Source organism: Hirundo rustica, chromosome 5, assembly GCF_015227805.2.
Source record: "Hirundo rustica isolate bHirRus1 chromosome 5, bHirRus1.pri.v3, whole genome shotgun sequence".
In the NCBI taxonomy this organism is placed as follows: domain Eukaryota; kingdom Metazoa; phylum Chordata; class Aves; order Passeriformes; family Hirundinidae; genus Hirundo; species Hirundo rustica.
This window is the reverse complement of record NC_053454.1, coordinates 55,981,408-56,008,748: the sequence shown is the minus strand read 5'-3', so window position 1 is coordinate 56,008,748 and position 27,341 is coordinate 55,981,408. Positions and strand designations below refer to the sequence as shown.

The 27,341-nt window shown below is 41.8% G+C and overlaps 1 protein-coding gene across 5 annotated transcripts; it reads right to left on the bottom strand.

Moving 5' to 3' along the window:
• Nucleotides 1-630: 630 nt before the first annotated feature.
• PRKG2 (protein kinase cGMP-dependent 2) lies at nt 631-26,569 on the bottom strand. Of its 5 annotated transcripts, none has more exons than XM_040065565.2 (19): nt 26,517-26,569; nt 23,589-24,095; nt 20,719-20,885; nt 18,993-19,106; nt 16,218-16,323; nt 14,925-14,988; nt 14,209-14,286; nt 13,097-13,191; nt 12,276-12,344; nt 11,421-11,519; nt 10,150-10,300; nt 8,714-8,850; nt 8,464-8,553; nt 8,143-8,284; nt 7,180-7,343; nt 6,429-6,551; nt 5,453-5,515; nt 4,545-4,611; nt 631-3,688 (listed from the first exon to the last, which is right to left on the bottom strand). In XM_040065565.2, the coding sequence occupies exons 2-19, from the start codon at nt 24,080-24,082 to the stop codon at nt 3,593-3,595; spliced, it is 2,319 nt and encodes a 772-aa protein (XP_039921499.1). In that variant the 5' UTR covers nt 24,083-24,095; nt 26,517-26,569; the 3' UTR covers nt 631-3,592. The 5 variants fall into 5 exon arrangements, with proteins under 5 accessions (XP_039921499.1, XP_039921497.1, XP_039921500.1 ...); XM_040065563.2 differs by lacking the exon at nt 26,517-26,569 and adding an exon at nt 25,653-25,753; XM_040065566.2 differs by lacking the exon at nt 4,545-4,611.
• Between the last annotated feature and the right edge of the window lie 772 nt (nt 26,570-27,341).

Below are 27,341 nucleotides of genomic sequence, written 5' to 3'. Positions count from 1 at the left end.
CTGAATCTAATCAATTTGTAGAGAGCTCGTTGCAAAATAGATTTCAGAGAGCTTGACAGAGAGCCACAGCACATCAAGAGTCACGGTGAGCTCACGCTTGGGAATCCTGCCAAAGGCTGCACCTGACCCCTGAGTTAAATCCTGCCGCTCTCATGCTGCTATCCCCAATACAGACAGCTGGGCAATATTTGTGTGACAAACAACAGATAATGGGTTTACAAGAAAATAATTACCCACCTTTTCCATGCCTGCTGTGCAGCTCAGTTTGCTTTGAACTTGTAACTCTATGTCTGGCACCATCTTGCAGAAGAACCAGGCCCTCATCTCTCACCTTTGATTACAAAAACAGCACCACAACTGTGGGAACCACATCCCTGAATGTGGACATGCAGCCACTTCAGGGGTGAGAAATATAGCTGGGAAACAAATACCTCTACTGGCTGCATTCCTGGCTGCATGTTGATTTACCCCTACTGGTTTAGCCCTACATCAAGACGTAAAGAAGTCAACCAGAAATGTTGAGATCCATGCCAGGAAACAAAACAAGCAGGCACAAGGAACTCAAGGAGTGCCAGTTCTCGTGCTGCCTTGCAAAAAATGGGAAGGGAGGAAGAATTCAGGACAGCGTGCTACATTATAGGAAGACTGGCTTTAATTTTCTCTTCTTTCCCACATTTTCTACACAATTTTGGGGAAGTCAAATTGCCAAAATTGTCAAACTGTCAAAGGTGTCAGAACCAAAAGTAACACAGTTCTCTTCACAGTCGCTGAACACAGGGACTTCAATACTGTCAGGGGACTTAAATCTCCCAGGACTTTGTCAAAACAGATAAAAATTCTTCTTGGTGCTGCACTGCATTCTCTCTCACTCTGCTGCTGTTCCTGCCTCTCTGAAGTGCTCACCTGCATCACCACTCTGATGTAGTTGTTGGGGGAAGACACTTTCATCTCACCAGCCCAGGCTAACTTTTCGCTCACCGCTGTCAGGAACAATCTTCATCTCTCCTGCCTCCTAAGGCAGGTTCTCTTGTGGCAGAAGTGCAGGGAGGAAAGCCCAGCTACAGCTGAGTTCAGAGGGAGCCACACCACAAAAGGAAAGCTGACAGGACAGGAAGGCAAAGCACAGATAAGAGCACCAAGGACAGAACTCAGGCAATTGCTAACATATCCGCAGCATGCCCAAAATCTGAACATCAAAATCCTTTTTTTCAATGACTAAATTAGAAAATACAGCAATAAGCATAATCTGATCATCATCCTAATTGTCCATTCAATTCTCCCATCATCTCCTGCACTGTGACACTACTTCAGCCTGACTCACTTATTCATCCCCTTATTTTACATCAGCATAGCTTCACTGGTGCCAAGCTGAAGTCTGAAGTACATCTGTCTGTCAAAGACAGATGCTGTGAGATCAAGTAATACTTAGTCTCTACTGTATCAACTTCTGCTTGTTTCCGGAAAACTTCCCCTCAGTCAGCTGCATACATGCCAGAACTAGAATGAATTGAATGTACATGGGAAGTCTACGTAAGTACAAAATAATCTGTGACCTCATTTAGTGCAGCCTCTCATACATTCATTTTCTCAACATCTGCTAGGGAAAACAAAATTTGAGCAGGGCACACGCTGCAAGAAATGACATCAGTGGCTTTTCTGCCTCAGTCTCTTCTGAGTCACATAGACAAGAAGTATAAATTCAGTCTATGACTCTGGACTGATGTATGTGCTTGTAAAAAATCAATGTTCTTCTCATTACATTATAAGCTTACTTTATTTGCACACAAATAAACAAGTTAAACTTTGTAAAGGAAATGTATCGCACACCTGCATGGACTTAATGCTAACTGCACTAAACTTATCATACAGATATTGTTTCACTTAAAAAAACCATATATATATATCCCCCCATTATTATTTTATATATATATATATGTATATAAGGAAACTACATATAAATACAATGGAAAAATACATTCAAAAGCTTTTTATAAAACTTGGCACAATATTATTTGGACTGTAATAAAAATATTTATGGGAGAAAGACAGATATATGGAGAAACACAAATACCTAACGTCTAGTGCTTTATCTAAATTCTGAAAATAAAATTTAGTCTTTGGTATTACTAAACAAAGTTAATTTGCAACCATCTACAGTGCCAGCTTACGGCCTCTGCTCCACCCTCTCTGATTCCACTTTGCACAGGCTTTGCTGGCTGCAAGTTTCCATAATAATTTGCAAACAGGCAGAGAAACAAAGCCAGGTAAATGTGTAGTGTCTTCTTTCAAGGGCTCCATCCGACCTTCATTAAACTCAATGGAAAATATTCTATTGCCTTATTCAGGCTGAAGGCTATACAAAATATTTAAATTGATTTGCTGTCAAAGCGATGGTCACCCACTAGTGACAAATAATTATAATCATGTAACAAACCACGCAACTGCCCCTGTGGCATTCCCTCCCTCATTTTCCCCTCCCCAGTGCGAAAAGTCATGACCAGCAGCTGGGGGGATGATCCAGCAGCCATGGGTAACTAAATCCCGAGCACACAGTACAAGTTGCCCGGGAGCTTTTCCATCCAGCGTGTGAAATGCGGTAATGCTGCGGCAGCTTCGGTGTGGAAATTTAGATTGGACTTGGTCTCAGCAGGAGCTGAAATAAATACAAGCTGCAGATGCATCCCATAAACCCAGCATGAAACTCAGGAACATCCCTATTTCAACAGCAGTTGGGGTTCATAACACAGAGCAGCAGAATTTTTCTGTATAAGCCACAAATGCACAACAGCCACATCTGCATTTTTTTTCCCTGAAAGGTAAAAGCTTTTTGTCTATCTATTTTATCTTCACACTACACAAAAGCAAAACATTTTAAGAAAGGCACATGGCTCTTTGAAGCAATAAGGGAAATGCACACCACAGTCTGATCCTCTAGGCAACTTCTATTAGGGATATACCTTTTTGTTTGACCAGTCTCAAATATCCAACCTGGTACAAAAGACCGATGGGGAGGCAGCTTACACAGTGATACCCCTTTAGCTGTAGCTAAATCAAATCAAATCAAATCAAATCAACATTCCAGTAAAAGTCTCTTTTCTACACTTTTCTGGATCAATGCAATATTGGACATTTTGGGGGAAAAGCAAAACACAGCAGAGAAAAAGAAGTGCCTCTAGTTTTAGCTACTGACAAATGTCACAGCTGTTGGCTTCTGATACTCATCCTCTCCACCCCTGCAAAAAAAAGATGTATGGTAACCTTGTTAATATCAAAATTTTAGCTAGTGATATTTTTTGTGGCAAAACCATAGATCTGATGAATGATATCTGAAAACATTCATAGAAACGCTGTGTATAAAACAAACAAACAAACAAACAAATAGATAAATAAATCAGGTTACAGCTGCTGACTGAATGCATACCCTTGTTATAAAATGCACAGATTTTGGTGGATTATCCAAGCGAGTTCTGGTCCTGTACTGTATTTTGTTCTTCAAGGAGTGCTGTGTAATTTGTGTAACTTCATTTTAAGCAAGAAACAAGATAGAACTGATGCCTATGAGTCTCTATAAATGTGCCAGTAGGAAAAATGATCAGAAATCCTTGTCCCAGCCTGAAAGTTCATCTGGAGGGCTTCCCACTTCGGGTGGATAGCTGTCAAAGTAGCTGTAATCAGTCGGTCCAGACAACTGGGATATTGAAAACACAAACAAAGGGTGTTTCAGAAAGTACCTTTGGAAAGTGTTCTCTATTGATTATGCATCACTTTTGTTGCTCCCAGCATGGAAATATAAAGCTAATATGATACAGATGATGTCTTTCAATGGATGCAATTCCTCATTCTTTAAAAGAAATACCTCCAGTAATTACATTGTACAACAGAACAGTGGCATTAGCCTTCTTGTGCAAAAGGACTTCCCAAATATTATCAAATCCTCAATTTCACCCAAAGCCTTGCTAATTCAGTAAGAAAACTGGGCCACACTGTACAATTCAGATGCTATTTAAGACCAAATCTACATTCATAGGGTAGCTACTCAAAGCAGACCACAGAATTACTTTTTGTTTCAAATTAAGATCAAAGTGAGTTTCAAATGCTTTACTCTTTGTCTTTTTTCATTTTAGGGCAAAAACAAATAAGCCATTTGAAACTGGAAGCTTACTCAAGGATGATTTGGCACTCAATAGTAGAACACAGGAATTTGTAGTCTTCGCAGTAATATGAACAGTGCATCTTAATAATGTGCCCATTACCGAGGGAGATATATTTTTTCAATATCAGTTTCTGCCCAAACACCATTTGTTCTAGTAATGGTGAAAATGCAATGCAGAGCACACAGGCAGAATAGTATTTCCATTACTTGCCTGATGCTAAGTTACGTATTGCTTGCTCTCTCTCTCGCTCTTTCATCCAATTTTCACAAAAAAGGTTGAACGGTAATAATACAAAAGCATCTTTGGGAAATTTTGCTATCACCATCAGTTCTCCTTTGTAGCCAAGCTGTGTTAGTAAAGCATTATGATACCGAAAGCCAAAGCCCATACCTCTCTTTTTAAAGGTGATGTTAATTTCCTCACTTTCAGACCATCCCAGTTAAAACCACTCAACCACCTGATTTAAAAAAGAGATGAAAGACAGACAGGGAGAAACCAAAAGAGAAAGACAGGTTCTTTTCTGACATTATACCACAAAGAGCTGCAAATCAAGGGCTGCAAGAAGCTTTTTTCATGCCAGCTCCTGTAACAACACAGTTAGAATCTCGAGCACCATCGCTGCCACACAAGGCAGGGGCGTCTTCAGGACCACCAGGCACTTTGGCACTTCTGTATGGAGGAGGTGCAGAGACAGGCAGGTTAATACGTGCAGGAACACAGCCTTGCAGAGACTTGTGTGTCTCCTTGGCATGCCACCCTTTTTACAGCAGGAGAAGAGGGAGGCAAGCAGAGGAATCAAAGGACTGCTCTACCCAAGCACAAAGGGTAGGGCTTAGAAACAACTCATATAAAAAGAGAAAGCAGAAAATGTTCAATTTACAGAGGATTTTCTTTGTTAGAAGAAAGACTTGCATTAGAAAAATTCATATGAGAAACACTTTGTTGTTACAAGAAAGGGGACAAAAGCCTAAAATTATTGTTCTGGAGCCCTTAACTATTCATTCTTAAAAAGCAAATGTTGAAGGGTCAGGAGGTCTGAGAGGCAGATGCTGAACTGGCATCGATTTCTCTGAGAATTGAATTAAACTCCTACATCAATAACCTGCAGCAAAACCAGTATAAAGTAAGATTTCTAGATAATCATGTTGAAGATTTGCATTCATACTGTTGCTTGCTGTAGTTGCAAATACGCTCAAGAGGAACAGAGATGTCTATGAGTTTACCAGTCTAGGTTCTAACACATTAAAATATATCAAATTAAACCCCAAATTTTCTTCTTTGCAGTCTCTTTTGCTTACCTGTGTTTCTTGATGTCATTTATTCCATTCCTCAAATTGCCTAATCTTTCTGTAGGGTTTTGCCTCCAAAAAAAAAAAAAAAAAAAAAAGGAAAATTAATAAGGATAAGAATATATAAAACATTCCTATTTTTAAAAGAGCATTTATAGGTCCTAACTCCTGGCATTTAACAGTTGCACAAGGATGCAGCTTGCATAAAACATGTGGGCTCATGAGGAGATATAAAGGGGTTTTTGCTCACTGCTCCTTTTTTCTGAGGATGGAGAAACTTTCTAGAAAGCTAAAACAATGTCCCTCAGCTGTGAGAAGCAGCACAGGGAAATCAGCTGGCTAAGTTTTAGTTGCACATCCTTTTTTTTTTTCCTGGCCAGCAGGTCTGAGTTACAAAAGGAGGCAGGTCGACATTTACAGCTACAAAGAACCTTCCAATTGTGGTACACAAGAATGTTGAATACTGTTCCTGGTGCCATGGATGAAATCTCACAGGAGCTGGGAAAAAAACAGTGTTACCAACCAGAGGTTGTGCAGGCCACCGAGTTAGGCTGGCCCTTTTGAAGTAGCACCTTCTGCACATTTTCTAATGGACTTAAGCCAGCCTTTAAGCGCCCTATGTTTTCTACAGAATCTATATGCCTAAGTAATTCTGGAAGCTTTTTATTTTTTTTAAACAATGTTCTTGATTTGCCAATCAAATTCCTTAGCTCTTTCCTCAGCCCTCGCTTAATAAATTTTCCCAAAGATGTGTTTTAGAAAAAAATTCCCAGCTACAGAGAAAGCCCAGAGTCTCTGCTGCCTCTGCAGACTCAGAGGTGTGACACATACAGGGGCACGCGATGCATGCTGAATGTAATCAGAACGGATCATGCCATGCATAACAATTCCAAATGAAGTTGTCAGGAATTCAGTGCTCGAGGCTGAGTCGTAAAAGAGCTCAATCTATCTACACTCAGGCTTTGCCCCAGCCTGCCCCTCTTACCTGCAGAGTCTGCGGATCAAATCCTCAGGTCGCCTCGTTATTATTTTGGGAAAATCCAGCTTTTCGATGCCTTTGAGAATCAAATTATATGTCATCATTTGATCAGCCCCAGAGAATGGTGGGCTAGAAAAAGAAAGCAACACTGATAAATGGAACATCTGCCAAGAGCAGATGTGGTCACTACTTATCTAAGCAAATATTTGAAAATATTAAAAAAATATGGGAAAAAACCCCCCCACCTTCCTACTTTTACAACCCTCACCCTTTCAGCCTGTTTAAGATAATAGAAAGGCTTGAGGCTGAGAAGCCTCCTGTAGGTACCAGGTAAAATGCACGTGTCCCTCTAAGCCTAACTCAGAGAAGCTTCCACGTTGTATTGCCACTGAGAATTCCCAAAGAGTTGTCATGGAAGTGTGCAGGGAGCTAAAGAGAACTGCCTACAGTTCACCCACCCCACTGCACCCCATCACCCGCTAACAGGGCAAGGAACACTCTGTTGTCACTTGTTCCTCACAGGAGACAGCAGCAGCAGCTACAGGAGCCTTACACCTGCCAATTATAGCTTGTGCCTGGAAAAGCCATGACAGAATATCTAACCCAATTAGTCTGTGGCATTTCTGAAAGGATGGAAGGTAAGGCATGCATAAGAGGCATAAAGAAGTATCATTCTGCAAGGCTGTCTAAGAATAACCTCGGAAATGGTTCTAAAACCAAACAAACTAGGTAAGAACTTTGAGTAGGAGGCACTTACCTGCCAGTGAGGAGTTCATACACAAGAATCCCAAGGGACCAAAAATCCACGCTGAAGTCATGGCCTTTGCTCAGAATGACTTCAGGGGCAACATACTCAGGGGTTCCACAAAACGTCCAGGTTTTCTGCCCTGATCCAATCTTCTTTGCAAATCCAAAATCAACCTGATCAAAATCAACATATGCTGCATAATGCAGGAGTTTTGCACTGGGAAGCCTTAAGGTTTTAATTGTTTCCTCACCTCCTGCAAAGATCCCAGAGTTGCTAGCTTACGGCTAGAACAGCCACGCAGTGTAGTTGTGAAGCAGAGAGAGGTAATTCCACTGGATTACTCAATGTTATAAAACATCCATTCTCTATCACAAGTAATTTTCTGAATAGTTTTCCTTTTGGGGAAAACAACCCATGATCTCCATGAGGACATGAGATTTACTGTCCCTGGAAAGCAGTGGGTTGTTCATTGTCTTCAGAATGGGTATTTCAAGCTCCCTGAAGAGCGTTCTTGTTGCACTTTCATGGTCACAGTAAAGCATGGCAGGAGTTCTTTATTCTGTTCCCTCTCTACAAAGAGAGGGAACCTATGACTGTAAATTGAATCAATGAATGTTGAGCCTATGATTTTTTGAGGCTGGACAGGGCGGTAATTCTGCACCTGGGAAATGTGGTTTCTGTTCTTACAATAAAACTGACTGCTTGGAGAATTTTTTTTCTTTTGCTGTTTATACTATGGCAAGAGCTCTCAGAGGCTGCAATTCCCCAGTTTGTCCGTGGCTTGCAGTGGCTTTGCAATGCCTTTGTTCCTCATTGTGCCATGAGAAGCCTGCCCTCTTTACTGCTGAAGCACAAGAGTTGCTACATTCCAGGACCCTGGTTCTATAATGATGTGCTGTCTACTTATATCCCCCCTGCAAAGAAACAGGATACAGGCACAAAAGGATAACGTCACAACGGATTACATCTTACCAATTTTATATAACCTTCGGCATCCAGAATTAAATTTTCTGGCTTCAGGTCTCTGTAGATAATTCCTATTTGATGCAGATAGTCAAAAGCCTCTGTCACACACCCAACACAAAACTTGGTGGTGAATTCATCAAAGCTGCCTCTGAAACAAAAATAATCACAAGTAAGTCCTGCAAATGCCTCAGTTATTAACCAGAAAATATGTAACCACCAGAATATTAACCAAAGTGAACCAAACATCTTTTCACTGAATGGAGAACCTATTCAGTAACCACATGGGGGTGACTATAAAGGGCAAGGTTATGCTGTGTTTGCTGTTACCTGTCTCTCAGCAAGCTCCACAACTCCCCTCCAAGGCAAGCCTCCAGGAGCATGTACACGTATTTGTTATCCTTGAATGTGCGATACAGCCTGTGGAGACAAACAGCAGCGGTTTAGGAAAAGCAGAATAAAAAGTGAGACTTGCAGTGTCTTTCCTCCAGAACTCATGTGTGCCAAACCCTGTTCCTAACAGTGCTGCTGTGGGGGTCAGCTGGGGGACAAAATTAAGGAAACCTTATGCTCAACTTACTTTACAACGAATGGAGAACATATCTGCTCAAGGATTTTCTTCTCAGAATAGATATGCTCTTGCTGTTTGGTGTCCACTACGTGTTTCTTCTTTATACATTTCATAGCAAAAGCCATATTCTCATTTTTAACTTTAACCTGAATAAAAATGATGAAAACGCATGAGGCAAAGAAGGGCTGTTTTACTAAATCATTCTCAGTAGATACACTGATATCCACCTTTTTCAGCTCAGCACAGGACTGAAATTGATGGCTGTAACAAGCGACAAATTCAAGATTTTCTGCAGAAGTGTTATGTATGGTTTTAAGCCAAGCAACAGATATTTTAGTGATCTTTATTTCCCAGTCCCCACTCGTAAAGTGAAATGTTCCCTCTGTTCATTTTATATGTACCAAATAGCAGCAGCTTGGATAGGGACTACATATTACAATAAGTTTATATCACAGTGGGTCCTAATTTCAATTTAAGATTTCTAATCACCAGCATAATATAAAAGAACAAAAAGGAGAGGCAGTTTAGGAAGAATGTTTACAAATGATTTTGCATTACACTGAAATATTATCCAATATGCAGTAAAAAGATGGAAGTTAACACAGGGCCTCTTGGAAATAGAGGAAGCAGGTATCTGTGTTCTACAGCTGGATGAGAATTCAATTTTTAGCTTAGTATTCAGATGCTGCAGTAGAATTTCAGTGTGGATTTTTTTTTTTTTTTTTTTTTTTGGGTGAAGCATGGATCAGAATGAAACATGGTCTAACTACTGTAAAGGATTATCGACTTCACTAAAAGCACAAAGTCTCCTTTAATTTACCATTACCTTCAGCAGCCTGCACAAAAAGCATTCAGGTTTCTGTCAGGCGTTTGCAACTCAGCCAGAGGCGAGTGGAATTTAAGGCTTTGGGCTAATGAAGCTCTTGGTATCCCAGGAGCACAGCTGTCCATGCTGTTGAATATGACTCAAAAGAGCCATTGCAAATTGTAGGAAATTTCCCAGTGAACGCAGCTCAGAGATAGCTCAGGCTGGCTGGAGTTGCTGTGGGCATACAGAAGCAGTTCTACCAGCACAGACTATGTGGTGCCGTTCAGATTGTTCCAGGTCCAGGCAGATTCCTGGAAAAAGGCCTGCCATTCAGGGGACATAATGCAGGCAGGCACATCTGTAAATTCCACATGCACAAGCTGAGGACTATGTCTAGTGACCAGGAAGGTACTTTTAACAGCAGGAGATGGAGGCACACAAGATTGGATTTGCTTCTTTAAACATCCAAGTCCTGATTTTTTTTTTTTTTTTTTTAATTATGCATTGCATTATAGAGGATTATTTCTGCTTGAGGGGCAAAAGCACATAGAATACAAAAAACCTGCACATAATTCAGTGGCTAAATCAATCATCCAAGACAGAAAGCTACATGAATAATTTTAAAACATTCTCTTACAAGCTCAACCCTTCCGAACCCACCAACACCCAGAGTTGTGACAACTTCTAAATTCTGGAATGGGGAAGGAGGGAACTGGGCCACTTTCTCCTTCAGCTCTATCATCTCCAAAGACACCTCTTTGGTCAACTGTCCACAGAATGATCTTCCCCTGCAGTAAGAAAATTAACATAGGTTAGTGCTTCTCCTTGCCATAACTTTTAATGATCCTACATAGGAAAGGAAAGGAAAGGAAAGGAAAGGAAAGGAAAGGAAAGGAAAGGAAAGGAAAGGAAAGGAAAGGAAAGGAAAGGAAAGGAAAGGAAAGGAAAGGAAAGGAAAGGAAAGGAAAGGAAAGGAAAGGAAAGGAAAGGAAAGGAAAGGAAAGGAAAGGAAAGGAAAGGAAAGGAAAGGAAAGGAAAGGAAAGGGAGAAGGAGGAATGGGGAAGTGGCAAAGGAGAAGGAGGAAAGAAAACCCTTCTTATTTCCTGACAGAATCTTAATGGAATCCTATGGAAGTAAATTAGAAGAAAAAATGCTACTGAAATTCACTGAGTAGAATTGACAGTAATTTTAGCAAAAGCTGATCCCTGAGGTGAGATTCCTATTGATGCAGGCAGCTGCAAAAGTTTGGGCACTCCAAGATGGAGAAGCAGTATTTGAAGGACTGTGTACCAGCTCCAGTAGAATGATCAGAAATAAGAATGTAGCTATATTTCTAAACTGGAAAAACAAACACTACTAAACTTCCAGCGGTGCTCAGACTTGAAATCAGAGGCTCATAAACTAAAAGTGTGGCCCACAGCTAAAGGCAGACATCAGTGCCTTCAGTGCTACACTGAAACATTAAAAATAAACTGGTTTTTTTTTTAATGTTGGCTTCTTTCTTTTTGAAATGACACCATCTTTTGCACAGTAATACAGTTTCCTTAACTCAGCTGGAGTTAAAGTCAGCCTTCAGGGGTTTTTACCAGTCAAAGAACTTACCATCAAAATGCAAAATCTATTTGGGCACAACTTTTCTTTTTTTTTTTTCCTATGCTCAGTTTTCCAGGAATAGAGTCAATTCTTGTTTGGAAATCAATACCCTGAGAGTCTATGTGATTTTTGTATCAGAAAAAGTTTGTTGGGCTCCATAAGCATAGCCAGACTGTTTAATTACAGTGACTGCTGTCATTCCTAGGGTCCATCTCCTTCATCCATCATCTGCCATCCACGATCTTGCTTACATATCTATCACTCTTCTTTATAATTACCTGCTGTAGGTGCAATGAACAAATGATCTGACTTACTTTGCATGTCGCCTTTCATCAGCCTGGGCCAGGTTAGCCACATAACCTTCCAGGTAAGTTTGCAGCTCCTCGTAAGTCCCAACCGTTTGATTAAATGTCCTGAGAACACAAATGAAACCTCATAAACTGCTGAACATTTAAGTCAGGACCCAGTTGATACTCAAGGATCACTTCCTCCAGGCTCAAGAAATGATCAAGAAATCTGGCAAAGGGGGCAAGAGACCCACGTGGAGAAATAAAGAACTCTTGTAATTAGTCAGGCTTAAGTGGGAAACACACAGGAGATGGAAGCTGGGTCAGGCTACTTGGAATAATATAGAGAGGTTGTCAGGGTAAATATAGATGAGACAAGGAAGGCTGAGGCCCATCTGGAATTAATCTGGCCAAGGATGTCAAGGACAAGAAGAAAGGCATCTTCAAATACCTCAGTAACAAAAGGAAAACAAAGGATAATGTGGACCCATTACTAAATGGAGCAGGGACTCTGGTGAGAGAGAAGGCAGAGTTACTGAATGCTCTCTCTGCATTTGACCTCATGGACAAGAACACACCTTAGGAACCTCTGACCCAGGAGATCAGGATAAACATCACCACTACGAGGAGAGAAAGAAAAAAGTAACTCTGAATTACTCTAAAGAAGAAAAAAGTAACTCTGAACTACTCTAAAGCTTCTGTGCTCCTGCACCGGCTGTCAGCCTCTCTTCATTAGTATTCCTAAAGCACAACCGCTCATTCAGGATTCATTTAAGGAAACATTGTGGTTTTGCCTACAGTGAAGTCACATTAACCCACTGAAAGTCATGTTAACCTGCTGAAAGAGGATGCAAGTCTTTTATTGAAGTGTCACGTACTTACTCTCTGTCTATGACGAGGCACTCCACGTTGTACTCATCTGCAATAACATTTGCTGATCTGACGTCGTCACTGGGAATTGAAACGCATTAGGAGAATTCAGAAGCATATCAAAATCCTCAAAGTACCTCACACTGCAATCATGGAGGGTCACAGCTGCTCTAGGTGGAACTCCTCAAAGGCCTCTGCAACCTGTACCTGGTATTAGTGCTGCTGAACCAAATACAAAATCTTCCTTTCTACTCGTCATTTTTATGACCAGGAACAGTATTTTTTCCCGGTTTCAATAGGGTTTGGATCACGGCATCCTTTAGCAACCTTCCAAGAAATTAGGATGAGATATAACTGTCACTACATCAGGATTTACTACGTATTTCTAAAACGTTCCTTGGATATAAAACATTCCCAAACCCAAGCGTTTCCCTGCTCAATCACACATGCAAACATGTACAGTGTGACTCCTTCTCTCCGTTTCTTACTGCCACGAGCAATGGACACGAGCTCATTCCCGTCACGATGGACCTTATCCATTCTGAAATCACCCGCCACAAGTTCTCACCAGAGTTTTTACTGAACTATTAACAATAAGCCACAATGCAATTTGACTTCTACAGGGAAAACCAAACGTAGATGCCAGTGTAAACATTCAAGCTCTCTCTGCGACCCCTCGAAACATTAACACAAATTTGGTCACTACCTTCATCTACTGACATGACAGTCAAAAGAAAGATTATATTCAAAACAGCCATGAGTTGCAGAACGTGACACGCAGTGATGGGACAACTGAAATACTACACATCATGAATTAGACAGTGTGAACTAACCTAATGAGAGCCTTTTCTCCGAAGTAATCTCCTTTGTGTAGATTTTTAATCACCTGAGGCTCTGAGTGGTCCGTGGTACTCTGGGTAACTATCACCTGCAAAGCAAAGGAACAAAAAATCTGTGAGGGAAAGTTTCAAAGTATTGCATGATTTTCTTTCTTTTCTGTGTATTTCAGAAATGTTTTAAACTCAGTAATGCTGCAGAGAGAGTTACAGATACAGTTACCCCCTCCTCTCAAAAATTATACCAAAACATTCCTACCTCTCTGATTTTTGCTGAGAAGAAGGAATCTATTCATTATTGGCAACCCCTCAACATTTTCTCCTCATTCTTTTTAAAACAGAGCATAATAAGTCACATTTTATTGAAAGATTGAAAATTACTTCAGTTCCCACAGCGGGCAGATGTCATATGAGCTTTTTCTCTTCTCAGCTAAATAGGCAGCACTCCAGAAGCATTAACCAACATTTCCCCTTGTGAAACTCTGCTTCCACTGTAGCACATTCTGCACATGATGCCCATGCTAGCAGAAATCAAACTAGAGTATCTACAGACACAGATGTTTTGGAAACTGGAACTTTATTGAGGAAAATTCTCCCAACTGAATTCTTTAGAGCCTCATGTCAGCCTCCAAGGTATCAGCTGAGGGATAAAGGCTGCTGCCTTGCTCCTCTGGGATTAACAAATGAAAGGATTCTGAGAATCCTCCAAGGCCATTCTCCATTAAGCCTGGGACTCCACTACTTCTTAGACTTTTCACAGGTCTATGTTTTGCCCATCAGATATTGCACCACCAGGAGAAGACGTAGGATCAAATCTCATTTACAAAAAAATTAACTTTACATCTCTGCCACAGTGTCAAGAGGCTTCAGGACACAATTTAATTACATTTTAATTAGAACAGTATAACATGGGTTCACCGTGAATGGAAAATTAGTCTCCCTGAACCTCTGAAATGCTGCTCCAGGCTTTTATCACAGTATTGTGAACTTTAAAGCATGTGCAAAAACACCCTGCACCATTTTTACTGAAGACCACACGCCTCAAGACAGCTTTTGAGATACAACTCTTTGTACATGTTACCTTACAAAAAAGGTTTATCATACCTTACCTTTCCTTTCGCTATTATAAAGAAGGTGTTTCCTTCTTCTCCTTCCCGAATAACATAATCTCCCTTGTCATAATATTCCTGGTGAGGGGCAAGTGAGAGACAAGATTGTCCAACAAATCTTTGGAAGGTTACTATGCGCAGTTCTTAACACATGTGGATGTTTCATTGATGTTTAACTTCCTTTATCCTTCACGTCCCCATGAGAAAAGAATAAAGCGTTACCACTGCCCTTGGGAAAACATCCCAGCTATGGTTATATATATCAAGCCTTTACCTTCAAAGGCTGCTGGCAAATGCAGCCCTGAGGCACAGATATTTGGCTGGATTCATGTGCTGGGGACCTAATGCCTTCTCCCCTTACATTTTTGCAGCGTACGTGGTCCAAGGAATATGAAAGTATTGCATATCCACATCACAGAGAGGTAAATTTGATTATCAAAAGAGTCCTGGAGGACAACTTTGTACTTAATCTTAATAAAGGATAGATTACAAATCCTCTTAACTACTTGCTTGACTCCTTTGATGCCAAAAACATAACTTACTTCTATGTCACTAATTGTCATTATTTTCTGCCTGGAATTCTACTCCCATCACTCCAAAAACACTCTCATATTAAAAAAAAAATGTGGTTGCTTTTTATTTTTGCTGATTTATTCTTCTTTCTTATTTTGGAAGCTTACTGAATTCTATTTAGAAAAATATTAACAATATCTTACCACTTCCAGACAGTCCATGATCTTGGTTAATTTATCTTCAGGTAAGTTTTTCAGCAGGGACACACTTCCAGAAAACAAACAAACAAAAAACAAGCCCCACAGCCCAAAGTAGTTATCATCAACAATTTTTTATGATCTCTTCTCACGTATACAATTTTTACAGTCACATTTTATAACTAGATAAAATAGTGGTGAACACATTATACAACTAAATCTTAATTTGGAAGGTTCAATAATTCTCATCCTGGTTTTTAGATAAAGAAAATTCACAGAACTTAGAGATGCAGCAAACATTGGTCAGTTTATAAATCTAGTTTGTATTTCAGGAGAGGAAGGGCTTTAGTGGGCATAAGGATGGATTTCAAAAGAATCCAGCAATAACAAACCCAAATATAGCATTATAGCAATTCAAGAATACATTTTCAAGTGCACTGCAGAGACTGCAAAATCAAAGGTTAAAGCTTCAGTACTCTTTGGACAGCTATTGAAAGATAATCCAATTACAGTAAAAACTTTGTGAACTTGCTGGTAAGGATGAAAAAATCCTCCCACCCTGATTGCTCGGACTTGTAAAAGTCAGGAAATTATAGAAATTTCTATCTATTTAGGCTCAGCAAAGAGATGTGTAAAAAAATCAAAGGTGGAGAGGGATGTGAAAATACTCAAGATATTCTATGCATGGCCAGGCTTGGCATCTTGATTTGAGGGCAAAACAGAATGGTCATTCTGCGTTAAAAAGATAAAATGTTACATCAGCTGATTCTGGTTTGGAACCTCTAATTCCCCCATCTTCCTAAGGAGAAGCATGGCACCACTCTCAGTGTTCCCTGCAGGAGAGAATTATTCTGCTCTGCAGATTTCCTAGTAATTTATGCTGTAATTAGTTCATAAGTTGAGAGACATGCAGATCTCATATTCAAATCTCCAAAGGATAAGGAATATTCCTCAGTCTACTCCAGCAGCGAACGAACTACTCATTGGAGGATTTACTTAACTGTATTTATGATACTGTTTTAAATTCTAGACCTGTAAGTTTCCTATACATTTATACTACTTAAAGGCATTCAAGAACCTATTGAAGTTTTCTAGTGTGGTGCAGGAGAAAATCCATTCAAATGGAAAAATGCTCCCACGAATCTTAAAAGAAAAAGAAAGACAAACATTCAGGCTTTTGAGGCCATATTTCTATGAAGAGCACTTTTTTCTCTCTGTTTACAAGACGGGCACAGTATTGTTGTGCACCTTAGTACGTAGCACAAAGTAGCATCAGAAATAGAAATTATTCATATTTACCTTCTAAGGAAGTTTCTGTACTGCTCTTGTCTAGTTTGTGCTGTCACTCTCATGATATTTTGAAACACTTCTCTGTCCAGTGCCCATGTTTTAACGTTAGTGATTGCTTTGAGAAAACAAAAAAAGAACAACAAAATCAGCAATGTTTCCAAATTATTTGATGGATGATACTACAGCATCAGCTCATGGTAGAAGACAGACTAACTATTTCACAAGGCCCAAGGCTGAACTTTAAAATATCCAGGACCTATTGTAATCAGACTTTTAAAAGAATTCAATTCCCACTTAAACAATGCTCACTAAAGTAAGGAATAGATTTCCAAATGGTGCCTCTAGAGAGCGGTTTCCATGCAATTTCATAGGCTGAGCAACCTTGAAAATGACAGGGCTGAACACTTGGGAAAATCTACCCTAACCGCAGACAGCCACCGTGCTCAAAAGCTGTAAAATGCAAAGAAGCTGACTTGAAAGAAACAAGAACGTGGTTGGTTTTCCAAAATCTATGTTGTTAAATACTGTGGCTTACCTAACTCTAATTCAGATTTTATGCAAAAGTCTGTGAGATCTGCACTAAGATAGAAATAACAGAGGTCAAGAAATATATTTCATTTCATTTAATCCTATGATCCTCACACATTTTTCCTCCAAACTATCCATTATATAAGGGAATAAAAGGTTATCAAAACATTAATGATTCCTTTTCAAAAGACAATCAAAATATTAATACAGTAAGCAGACACAGGGTTCAGCACAAAACTTGCAAACCATTAAGCAGCCTCTGAATGCAATCATTGACACAACAGAACACTTCTTTTCTTTAAAGCAAAAAGTAATTCTACTGAATTTAATCTCTTCTTTTAAAAGATGCTACACCATATTCTGCAGATTTCCTTCTGCCCAGAGAGAGAACAAAACCGTGTTTTCTGTGAGATAAAATTTGCAGAAAAATTCAGGGCAATTGATTTCCTCCATTTATCATCAACATGGAATCATTCTTTCAGGGAACAAAAATGCCACGTTTAAAATGATGCACAGTCATTTCTCATTGTACACAATGTACACCTATGCTCTGCCATCTATCAAAACAGATCAAAAAGTATTTTTGGATGCTGGATGGGAGAGCAAAGGTGTTACTTTGGTTTTACTTCTCTCCTAGATAACATCTTTCAATTCACTTTGCATGAAGAAAACATGGCAAATAGCCAGCCTATTGCAAATGTATTTCTTGTATCTTACACTTTAACTAAATGAAGCAGTTATGGAGTTAGAAAAACACCTACAATCTCAAAGATGAGATTAAAAAAAAAAGAAAAAATTCAGAAATATGGGGGTAAATCACATTGCCAGTTTCCAATAGTGCTACTGCCTGTGAAGATGCTGCTGAGCAGCAGCAGGCACTGAAATGCTGTTTGGATGAAATCCTTCACTTGTGAGTTTTCAAAGATTGCAGGAAAAGGGCTTTCACATGTATGTTTACTATTCATGCTCAGTTGTGACATTGTACAGCTCTTCCTCCACAAGGATCACAGGAAAGCTGCTGGGGAGGGGTAGATTTCTGCAGTGACTGCAATTATTCAAATACCTTTTCTTGTCCATAATTGGACAATTCATGTCCTGCCTCAAAACCAATTAATGCTAACAAAGGCTTAAAGCAGCTTGACGTCTTATTATGCAGAAACACTACTTTATAATGCTAATACTATACAGCAGGCAAAAAAGAAAAATAGGGAACATATTCAATTAGAACAGCATGTTAGTAAGAAAAATAATCACATTACTGATGCTGTTCTGTTTATCAGGCAGCAACAAAAACAGATTACATGTAATAACTTCCATCTGCATAGCCAGCAATGATTAAGTGCCTAAACTGGGTGCAGGAAGAAAGACCGTAAGCTTTTACAGCAAACAACTTCTTGCTTTATTCCATTTGCTCCTTTTTAAGTCAACATGAACACTTCGCACTTACTGGTGGCACAAAGTCCCTGCAGATTTAGACAAGAACAGAAATTAGTCTTTAAACAAAAGTATTATTTATGGAACGGTGGAGCGGAAAAAATATGAACTTAACCATATTTAGTCACTTACTTGTTTGTCACAGAGCAATTATGGCATGTTGGAAAGGGAACCAGGGGGGATTTAATGGCTATACACCCAGCCTTATGCGGGAAGAGGAATATTTGTATCAGAGCAACAACACGTAACCACTCATCCTGGTCAGTCCCCAAACTGCCAGCTGCAAATTGATCTAGGCAAGACTCAGCAACGGAACGATGATACAGAACTAAAAGAAGCACAAAAGCAACTAATTCCTGCATATTTTATTTCCTCTTGAATTAGACTGTATCCACTCTACTAAAAACACCATGGTTCTAATCCGCTTTCAAACTCAAATATGTAATTTCCTCCTTGGCATTGCATTTGACACAAGAACATAAGAGCCAGAAATCACCACCTCTGCTAAAGCATCCAAAATTAAAGCACAATCCTGCCTTACTTGTTACTGTGCTACACATCAGGCTAACCAGCACAATTTGGAGGTGCCTGATCATTTATCAAAGATTATGCCAGAGAAGGAATTACATTCATGGCTTAGTATTATTTGAATTCCCAAGCGGAAAGAACACAAGGAAGAAGTATGTGAATATACTGTAGATAACCAAGACATGCAAACATCTATTAAGTGAAAACTTCAAAGAAAATCTGGATATAACTGGGATCTCACAAAAAAATCCAGTTTTCATTTTGAGCAACGTTGCTGTATTCAACCTCAGGTACCTTTCACAGAAGCCGTCCGTGTGCAGTTGTATAAAATGGCCAGTTCACCAAATGCTGTCCACACAGGTATTGAGGAGAGTAGTTTATTCTGCTGAAAGACTTCCAGACTGCCCTCTGCCAAAAAATCATCAGGATGATAGGTATTAAACCTGTGCTCAGCTGCACAGAGTGAATGGAAAACAAACCAATATATTTTTGACTTTGCCATTCCCTGGAACACAGGAATGGGAGCAATGGTGCAACATGTGCTTTGAAACACACGTACAAACCAGTAAAGATTTATTTTTTAAAATGTACTTCTAATCTACAGATGTGCTCTGCAAGGGAGGGCCATTCTAAATCCTGATGAGATAAACCTTTGCTACCACAAAACACACACCTGTGGTTCAGATACTCTAGTGTGGTGTAAAGAAAGAAGTCTTAAAATAATGATCAAAGGAGAAATTACTCATGATTTATCTCTTCATAGAGATGTATGAGTATATATATGCAGAATGGAAAGGAGAGTGCAGAAAGAATAAAATCACATTAAACCTTCATTTGAGAAGTCTTTCTTGAGCCTCACTAGCCAAAGTCAAAGAAAGTCTGAACTTCTTCACAGTTTATGGCCCCAAAAAACCTTCCCTTAAACACATTATGAAAGTTCTGCCCTCTTCTCTCCAAGGCACACACCATTTCCTCAAGAAAGGTGTGCCAGAAAAAGTTCCAGGTGCACATTTCCTTTCTGATATTTCAGCTGTTTTTAAAGTGTTATCATTTTGTCTCGCAAGAATATGACCACGCCATCACAAATCCTGCCCCCTCTTTTTTCCTGTAATATTTCTGTTTTCCCAACACAGTACCCATCTTTTTTTGCCAACCAACCCGTCCATATGAAGCCAGAAAATGAGCTTTCCAACATATACCAGTTTGCTCCTGTTTAAATATTCCCACCTCAACAGAACATACTCCTTATAGTGTGAGCTCTAATTCATATGAGTCTCTGGGAATTTTAGTGGTCCCCAATTGATGAAGTATGCAAATTAATCACTTTTCTTTTTTTTTTTTTTAATGGTGAAATGTAGAAAGAGCTTATTGCTGATAGGAGCAAATTTTGGGTGTTAAACTATAGCTGATCAGCAATTTGAGGCACAGTAGCAGTCAGCACAAAAGATTGCAGACTTATTGGTCTTATTTAAAGAAAACCTTATCCTAAAGCTTTTTGTTTGCTTTGCCGTTTGCCTTTTTTTTTTTTTTTTCCTCCCAGAAAAAACAAGCAGGTCTTTTTTATAAAGAAAAGCAATCTCTCAGCTTTGAGATCAATGAATGCACACCTCATCTTTCAATTTCCCATACACAGAAAACTGGTATCTTATGAATGATGAAAAGCAGGTTTATGTCAGGAGTGGCTTCACCATTGAGCAGTTCTTTGTATTTTAAATAATACCTGTTCTTCCTCTGGAGAAGAAAGGGTTGGCTACACCTACAACAGAAAGGAATCGCTGGCCCCTGGGCTTTCAGAAATGAAAAAGGTCATGAAAAAGCATTAAATCAAGACTCATGTTGCCAAGATGCTTTTTATTGCTCTCACTCTGTTTCATAAAAGGCACAGGTAAAACTTGCATTGCCCTCCACAGGGATAAATTATTTAGGAACACAAACACCCTCACTGTGATTTTTTGCAAAACCTTCCAAAATCCTTTCCTGTTTCTTGCACCTGTGCGTCGTACAAGTAAGCAATACTCACCTTTGAGCACAAAAATGTGATTTCCCGGTTCTCCCTGTCTGATGACGTAGCTCCCTTGCTGGAACGTCCTCTCGTACATACATTCCACCATGTCTCGTGTCTGGTGAGGCTCCAGTCTCTTCAGGAACTGGTTTCTATTCAGAGCATCTGTGATAAGCTTCTTCTCACTGGTTGCAAACAAAAAAACCCCACAAAGTTTAAAATGCCCTGCATGGCGGGGGCTTGTTATGCACCAAGCATTCCTTCCTCTCAAGAGGATTCCTCTCATTTCTAACACACTGCCTGGTTTAGACCCTGTGGGATGGTAGCCTGGTTAGTGAGGGAATTGTGTGTGCTGTACTCACCTGGTGGAACAATCTCATTGAACAATCTTGTTCTCACTGCTCCTTGAGACAGTCTCTGCATAATTTCCTGTGGCAGTGAATGCATATAAATGGGTGACTTGTAAAGACAAGAACTGTCTGTATTTGAGCTGCTGGTGGCAGAGCCCAGTGGCTGGATTTTGAGAAGGAAAAAACATGGAAAAATAAACAATGGATGAATCTGTGGGTAATGGATAAGCAGCCAAAACAAAGCAGGCCATACATGCATTCTGGCTATCCATTGGAGTATGTTCTGGCTCAAGGGCACTGCCTCAAGTCCGCACCAGAAATGAATGCAATTAAACCACCTCTGTACTGATGGAGCTTTTATGGCCCTGCTGGTTAGTTTTCTTTTACTGCTGAAGTGAAAGATAAATTCTGCCTTCAAGTCCCCACGCTCCTAATGTTGACAAAGCCAAAACCTTGGCAGATTTCTAAGGCATTTAAGGCCTCTTGTTTGTATTCATAAAGCAATGGGAGGCTGTCATCAAAACTAGGTTATGTGGGAAAAATCTCCTGAGGACAATCCCGGAATGAACAAACCTAGGGCACGTTAATACACTTACATTGTTACTAGCCGTGTAATGACTGAAAATAAGTAAGGGTGATGAGATGAGGCAGGAAAATAAAACCAAGTAGCTATGGTGAGGACTGTGTTTAGAAATAGGGATCATAACTTACCTTCTGCTGAAAGCAACAGAGTTATTGGAATATAAGCTCTAACTTAGTTTTCATCTAAAACCAGCTTTGCTAATTTGATTCATCCTGGCCTGCATCGTGTATACAATACTGCAATAAAATACAGTAATTGCATAGAACCTGATACATAAAATGAGTACAAGAGCTTCCAGAACTATGGAAGAGGAGACTGTGCTTCTAAAACTTCCATTAAAATCATTCATGCTGAGATACTCCAAACAAAAGTATGGCACTCAAACCCCTGCCATACAAATTGCATCAAATTGTGCCCTTTGTTTTACAGATATTTCTAAAAGGGACTGGTGACACTTGGGAATCAATGCAAATTCGAGAAGCATGGAGCTTCCCCTCCTTCTGAGACAGCTCCTTTCACAACTGTGCAGCAGCACTGTAAAGTCACCTCACACAGCAGTGGGGCTGCATTAAGTTCTTTCTCTGTAAAGGGGAGGCAGCTACTGATGGCAGCAACTCCAAACACCCCTACAGACAGTGTTCATTATTGGTTAATTATAGCAGGCAGAATTCTGTAGACAGTGAAGGTCACACTTTGTTCTTATGTGTCAGAGCTGCCTGAACTTCACCTACTACAGTATTTACAGACCAGGTAAGGAAACCAAATGTTTGTGCCTTTCACCATTTGGCTGTCTCAGTAGCAAGGTGATGGTGTTTTGCACAAGTGCATGTGTATCACAAGCTTATCTAACTTAGAGGCATAGCAGTGCGGGGCAGTACAGCTTTTTGGTGCTTTTTTTGGCATATGTTTGCTTCCTAAATATTTGGAAGAGCAAATAATAATTTGACCACTATGACATCAAAAAATGGTGTGCATTATGCTTGGATTGCTTAAGCTGCAATACTTGCTTCGGTTCTGGCTGCTGCACTTTGCTAATCCACTCTCTCTTCTCCTGGCTTTACTCCTCACTGCTGTTACAATTTCGTCTCTGAAAGCACCCTAGAAAACCATGTGGTGGACTGCAGAACAAGGGTTGCACCAAAGAGAACACAGGTTACAAACAGAACACTCTTAAAAACTATGATTTAAGCTACTCAGGTACTAGTGATAAAATATTAATGCAGTTCCCTTGCTCTGGAAAATCACTGCTAGCTGAAGTTCTCAGCTCTTTGTGGTGACTCAGGCAGCCTTTCTGATTCACGAGACACCCTCTAAGGTGCAGTGCTGGACATGATGGATGAGAAAACACGCCTCATAACCCTCAGGTCTACTATGGTACAGACTCAGATATGCCATGAATAATAAATCTCCCCACAAATCTGAAGGCACTGAAGTCACTGGCTGAAGTCCAGGTAGAGTCTGGCTACCACCACGTTAAACAGACTCTCGGGTTATGTCCACACTGCAAGGTAAAAGAAGGTCTAAGTTATGCTTAAGGATATCAGACTGGTACCTCTGTCTGCAAGGTCAGCTTTGACCACAGACATTTCTGGGTCTGTCAGAGTCTGTCAGAAAGTGTAATTGGATCCAAAGAGGAACAAGTAAAATTCAGCTCCTACACGATGATTGATAGAAGCTGGAGGGAAGGAGGAAGCTGGCAATAAAGATAAACCCCCCCAAAAATGGTAAGATTCTCATGTGAAACACAAAGGCTACCCACCACCCTTCATCTGAAATCTGTGGGACACAGATGGTTCTTGGTTAAAGTTACTCACAAACTCAACCAGCATCTATCACAGCTGCAAAGCCTACATGAAAAGTATTTTGATCCTGATTTATCAGAAGGAGAGGATATAATGACGATAAAAGTAATAACTTTGTAACACAAACATAGAAGCCCTCTGAAATGAGCTCACCTGGAATCCTTTCGGACTGTTGCTTTTTCAAGGGAAAACATAGTTTGCCTGCTCAAATCACACAGTCGTGTTGTTGGCTCTGCAGATACACCTTCCTTGGCTCCCCTCCTCCTATCAGCAGGAACTTTAAATGGAGAAGGCTGAAGAGAGCACTCTCCTTGAGTGCTAACAACATCCTGCAGCTTGTTCAACTGTATACACTTGCTCTGAAGCTCCTTGGTGAGTTCTGCTATGACCTTAGTCTGCATAGCCAGCTGCTCCTGAAGCTCAGAAACATGGTTTTCACTCTCTTGCAGCTGCTGATCTTTTCTCTTCAGCTCCTTTTCCAGTTCAATTACCTTGCTGCAGAGGACATCAGCTTGCCCATTGATCACATTGATGCCTAGGCATGGGTCCATCAGAAACTTGTGGCTGGCAGCACAGCCAATAGCGAGGTTTGCCACGTGCCTATTCGGCTGCCTCAGGTGCTTGGGCTTCACTAATCCGTTCCCCATTTTGTCCAGAGACCTAGGGGGGAAAATAAATTTGCAGTTTTATTTCATTCCTGAAGGAAAAAAAAAATAAAATAAAGTCATGGAATGTTGAGCAGTGAATTTAGTAATTAGCTGGCAGCTGAATTTGCCATATGCAACTGTAGTAAACACAGCTGATTGCTTTCATCCTCTCCAGTCCTGCAAGGCAGCAGAGTAAAGGGCAGGGAGAAGAGGCAGGGAGGGGTGGTAGAAACAAAGCAAAAGATCTCATGGCTACTACTTCATTTTTGTGAGTTGAAGAGAGGTGTAAGCTCCTTTCAGCCTTACAAAGACAAAACAAGCAGCAGGAAGGAGAAAAGCTTGTGCTTGACTGCTAAAGCAAGAAAATCGTTAGAAGCAAAAAATTAAAAGTTGGGTCACTGCCCCATTGAAGAATAATTATTGTGTACACAGACTATTTTAACCAGTGGGTACATACCTGCCTAGCATAAATGACATGTGATTAGTAAGTATATTTGTTAACATACAGGCAGCTGGCATCATTTCTGCAGCTCACTTACTCATCTAACACTGGCTTGTGTTTGTTGGTATAACAGCTGCCGCTGGTGTCAAGGAACAATTATCTATTTATCTTCCACTGGCTACTTGTGAAAAGCGACTGGGAAGAAGAAAGGTCTTGGGCTCCTGTCAGAACACCTCAAACAAGCCCTTGCTGCAACCAGCAGCCTTCAGCAGATTTGCAGTGACCCACCTTCCTCCTTGGACACAATCTTTGGCATGTTTCATTGGATCATTTCAGGAGGAGCAAGGAATCATACCGCTGTTGTGGTCAGGCATCAGCAGGCCCAAAGGTGCTGTTTGTCTGCCCCAAGGATGATGGACACCTTTTTCAGGCTGAACTCTAAGCGATGTGGATTAAGATAATCTCTTTTACCATTTTACTGGAACTGGATAAGAACGTGACCCTGATGGGGTACATTGATCAGACGACAAGCTCCAACAATTTGCTTTTACTTGTTAGTATAACCATATTTTTAACAGATGCAGAGTTGTGTTCTGGTTTTCAGCCTTCAGTGGGTCAGAACTGAAATAGCTGTCAAGGTACCTCACATTCCAAATCTAGTTTTCTTTAAAATAGCCTTTCTTCTCAGCTCTGTCTTGCTTATTGTGACTTTGAATAATATTTTTCATTTGTGCCGATTTCAGGGATGCATTTTGGCAGCCTGTGAACAGGGACACCTCAGTATGTTAGAAATGGAGGCAAATCTGTACTGCACAGGAGAATTTAAACAAATTGCACATCAAGGTACCAAACCAAATAACACTGAAGTGGGACCTGTGCGTCACTGCACATGGCTAACAGAAGATTTTAGCTCAGCATGCAACCATATTTAAAACCAACCCCAAACAACAATCAGCATAAACTAAAAGTTACGATATAGAGAGGAGATTATGGGAAACACGCCGTCACCGTGTAGCAGTCTCTGCTACTAAATACAGTGGCAGTCACTGCATTTCAAATAAAGGATATCCCATACACTTTAAAATTATATATAGCAGAGTGACTGCCCCTGGGCACAGAAGAACCTACTGTTTGGATTGTATGCAGAAACAGAAGAGGTTTACTGTGCGATGTTTGAAGCTCATAATCTATCAGCCTCACTGGAGTGACAGTGTTAGCAGCCTCTCTCCTCCCATTGTACATGCACAGTTAATTGCCGGCGGACAATGGAACGAGCAGTCGGATTTGGCAGATCCCCGTTTCCACATGGTGCCCTTTTGCTGGCCACTTGTGTAGGACACTCACGTACGTGGCAAGAATCAATAAAAGACTGACAGGCGATTTCGGTGATCCAACATTACAGCGGCCAATTCCAGCAGAAAACTTAAAGCCTCGCTCCTCCGCGGTCTGACCAGCTTTACCCAGAGCTCAGGAGACAAAATGCACAACAGGGCATTCATTCATCGCGCTGTGTTAGCAACAGGGCGCCTCACACGCTCCTTCCAGCGCGCTGGGCAGACGGGGCCAGGGACCGGGCACACCCAAAACCCACCCGGGAGAGACGGAGGCGTCCGCGCCCGCCGCGGGATGCTCGGAGGACGCTCGGGGGACGCTCGGGGGATGCTCGGGGGATGCTCGGGGGACGCTCGGGGGATGCTCGGGGGATGCTCGGGGGATGCTCGGGGGACGCTCGGGGGACGCTCGGGGGATGCTCGGGGGGATGCTCGGGGGATGCTCGGGAGACGCTCGGGGGATGCTCGGGGGACGCTCGGGGGATGCTCCCGGGATCCAGCCGAACCCGGCTCCGCCGCAGGCCCGCGGAGCGCCGGCGCCGCCGGGCCAGCAGCCCCCGCCGGGTCCCCGCAGCCCCGGTGTCGGCCCGGGAGGCCGCAGCTGCCCCAGGCTCCCCGGCCCGGCCTCCCCCGCCCGCCCGGCGCCGCGGGCTGCCCTCACCTGCGCGCCCGGCCGGCCCGGAGCGCCGCTCCCGCTGGGCACGGAGCCGCTCCCGCCGCCCGCACGGGCGGGAGAGGGGCGGCGGTGCTCGCCCGTCCCGCCCCCGCTCCCTCCCTCCCTCCCTCCGTCCCTCCCTCGGCCGTGCGGGGGCTGCGGGGCGCCGGGCTGGCCCCGGCCCGGGGAGCGGCGGCGGGGCAGGGCGCGGGGAGCCCCCGGCTCCGGCTCCGGGCTCGGCAGGGAGGCGGCAGCAGGGACGAGCAGGGCTCCTCAACGCGCCCCGCCGGGCAGAGGGGTAAATGCGGGGCCCGGCTCAGGTCGGGCCGTGCCGACAAGTGTTGGTCCTGTTGGCTTTCCGTGCCCTGTGGATGGTTCTCGGCGTGGCTGTCGGGCGCACAGCTGCAGAGACCCTGCGGCCCCTGTCCTCTCGAACACCGCTGCACAGTCCTGCAAGGAGCCTGCCCGTGTCCTAGGATGTATCTTCGCTCCGGCACGCCCCAGAATGGAGCATCGCCTATTTTCATCATTGACTCCACTTGGTAGAGTACTGGTTTCGCAAGGGCTGTTCTCTCCTAGCACATATCTTTATATCGATTCAAAACATCTGTCTCCAATGGTTGTTTCCCCAAACATCCTGACAAACCAGGGACGAAAGAATCCTTGAATTTAAAACAGGCAAAGAGCTGCATGCATACCTCTCCCACGGATGCTGTCGAGAAGACTGGGTCTAACGCCAGCCTGTAGCCTCTAGGACACTGGCTCTCCAATTTTCTTCTCTACAATTACCCTCTCCTCTTGGGGCTTAAAAATCTTCCTTTGGTTCTAGCA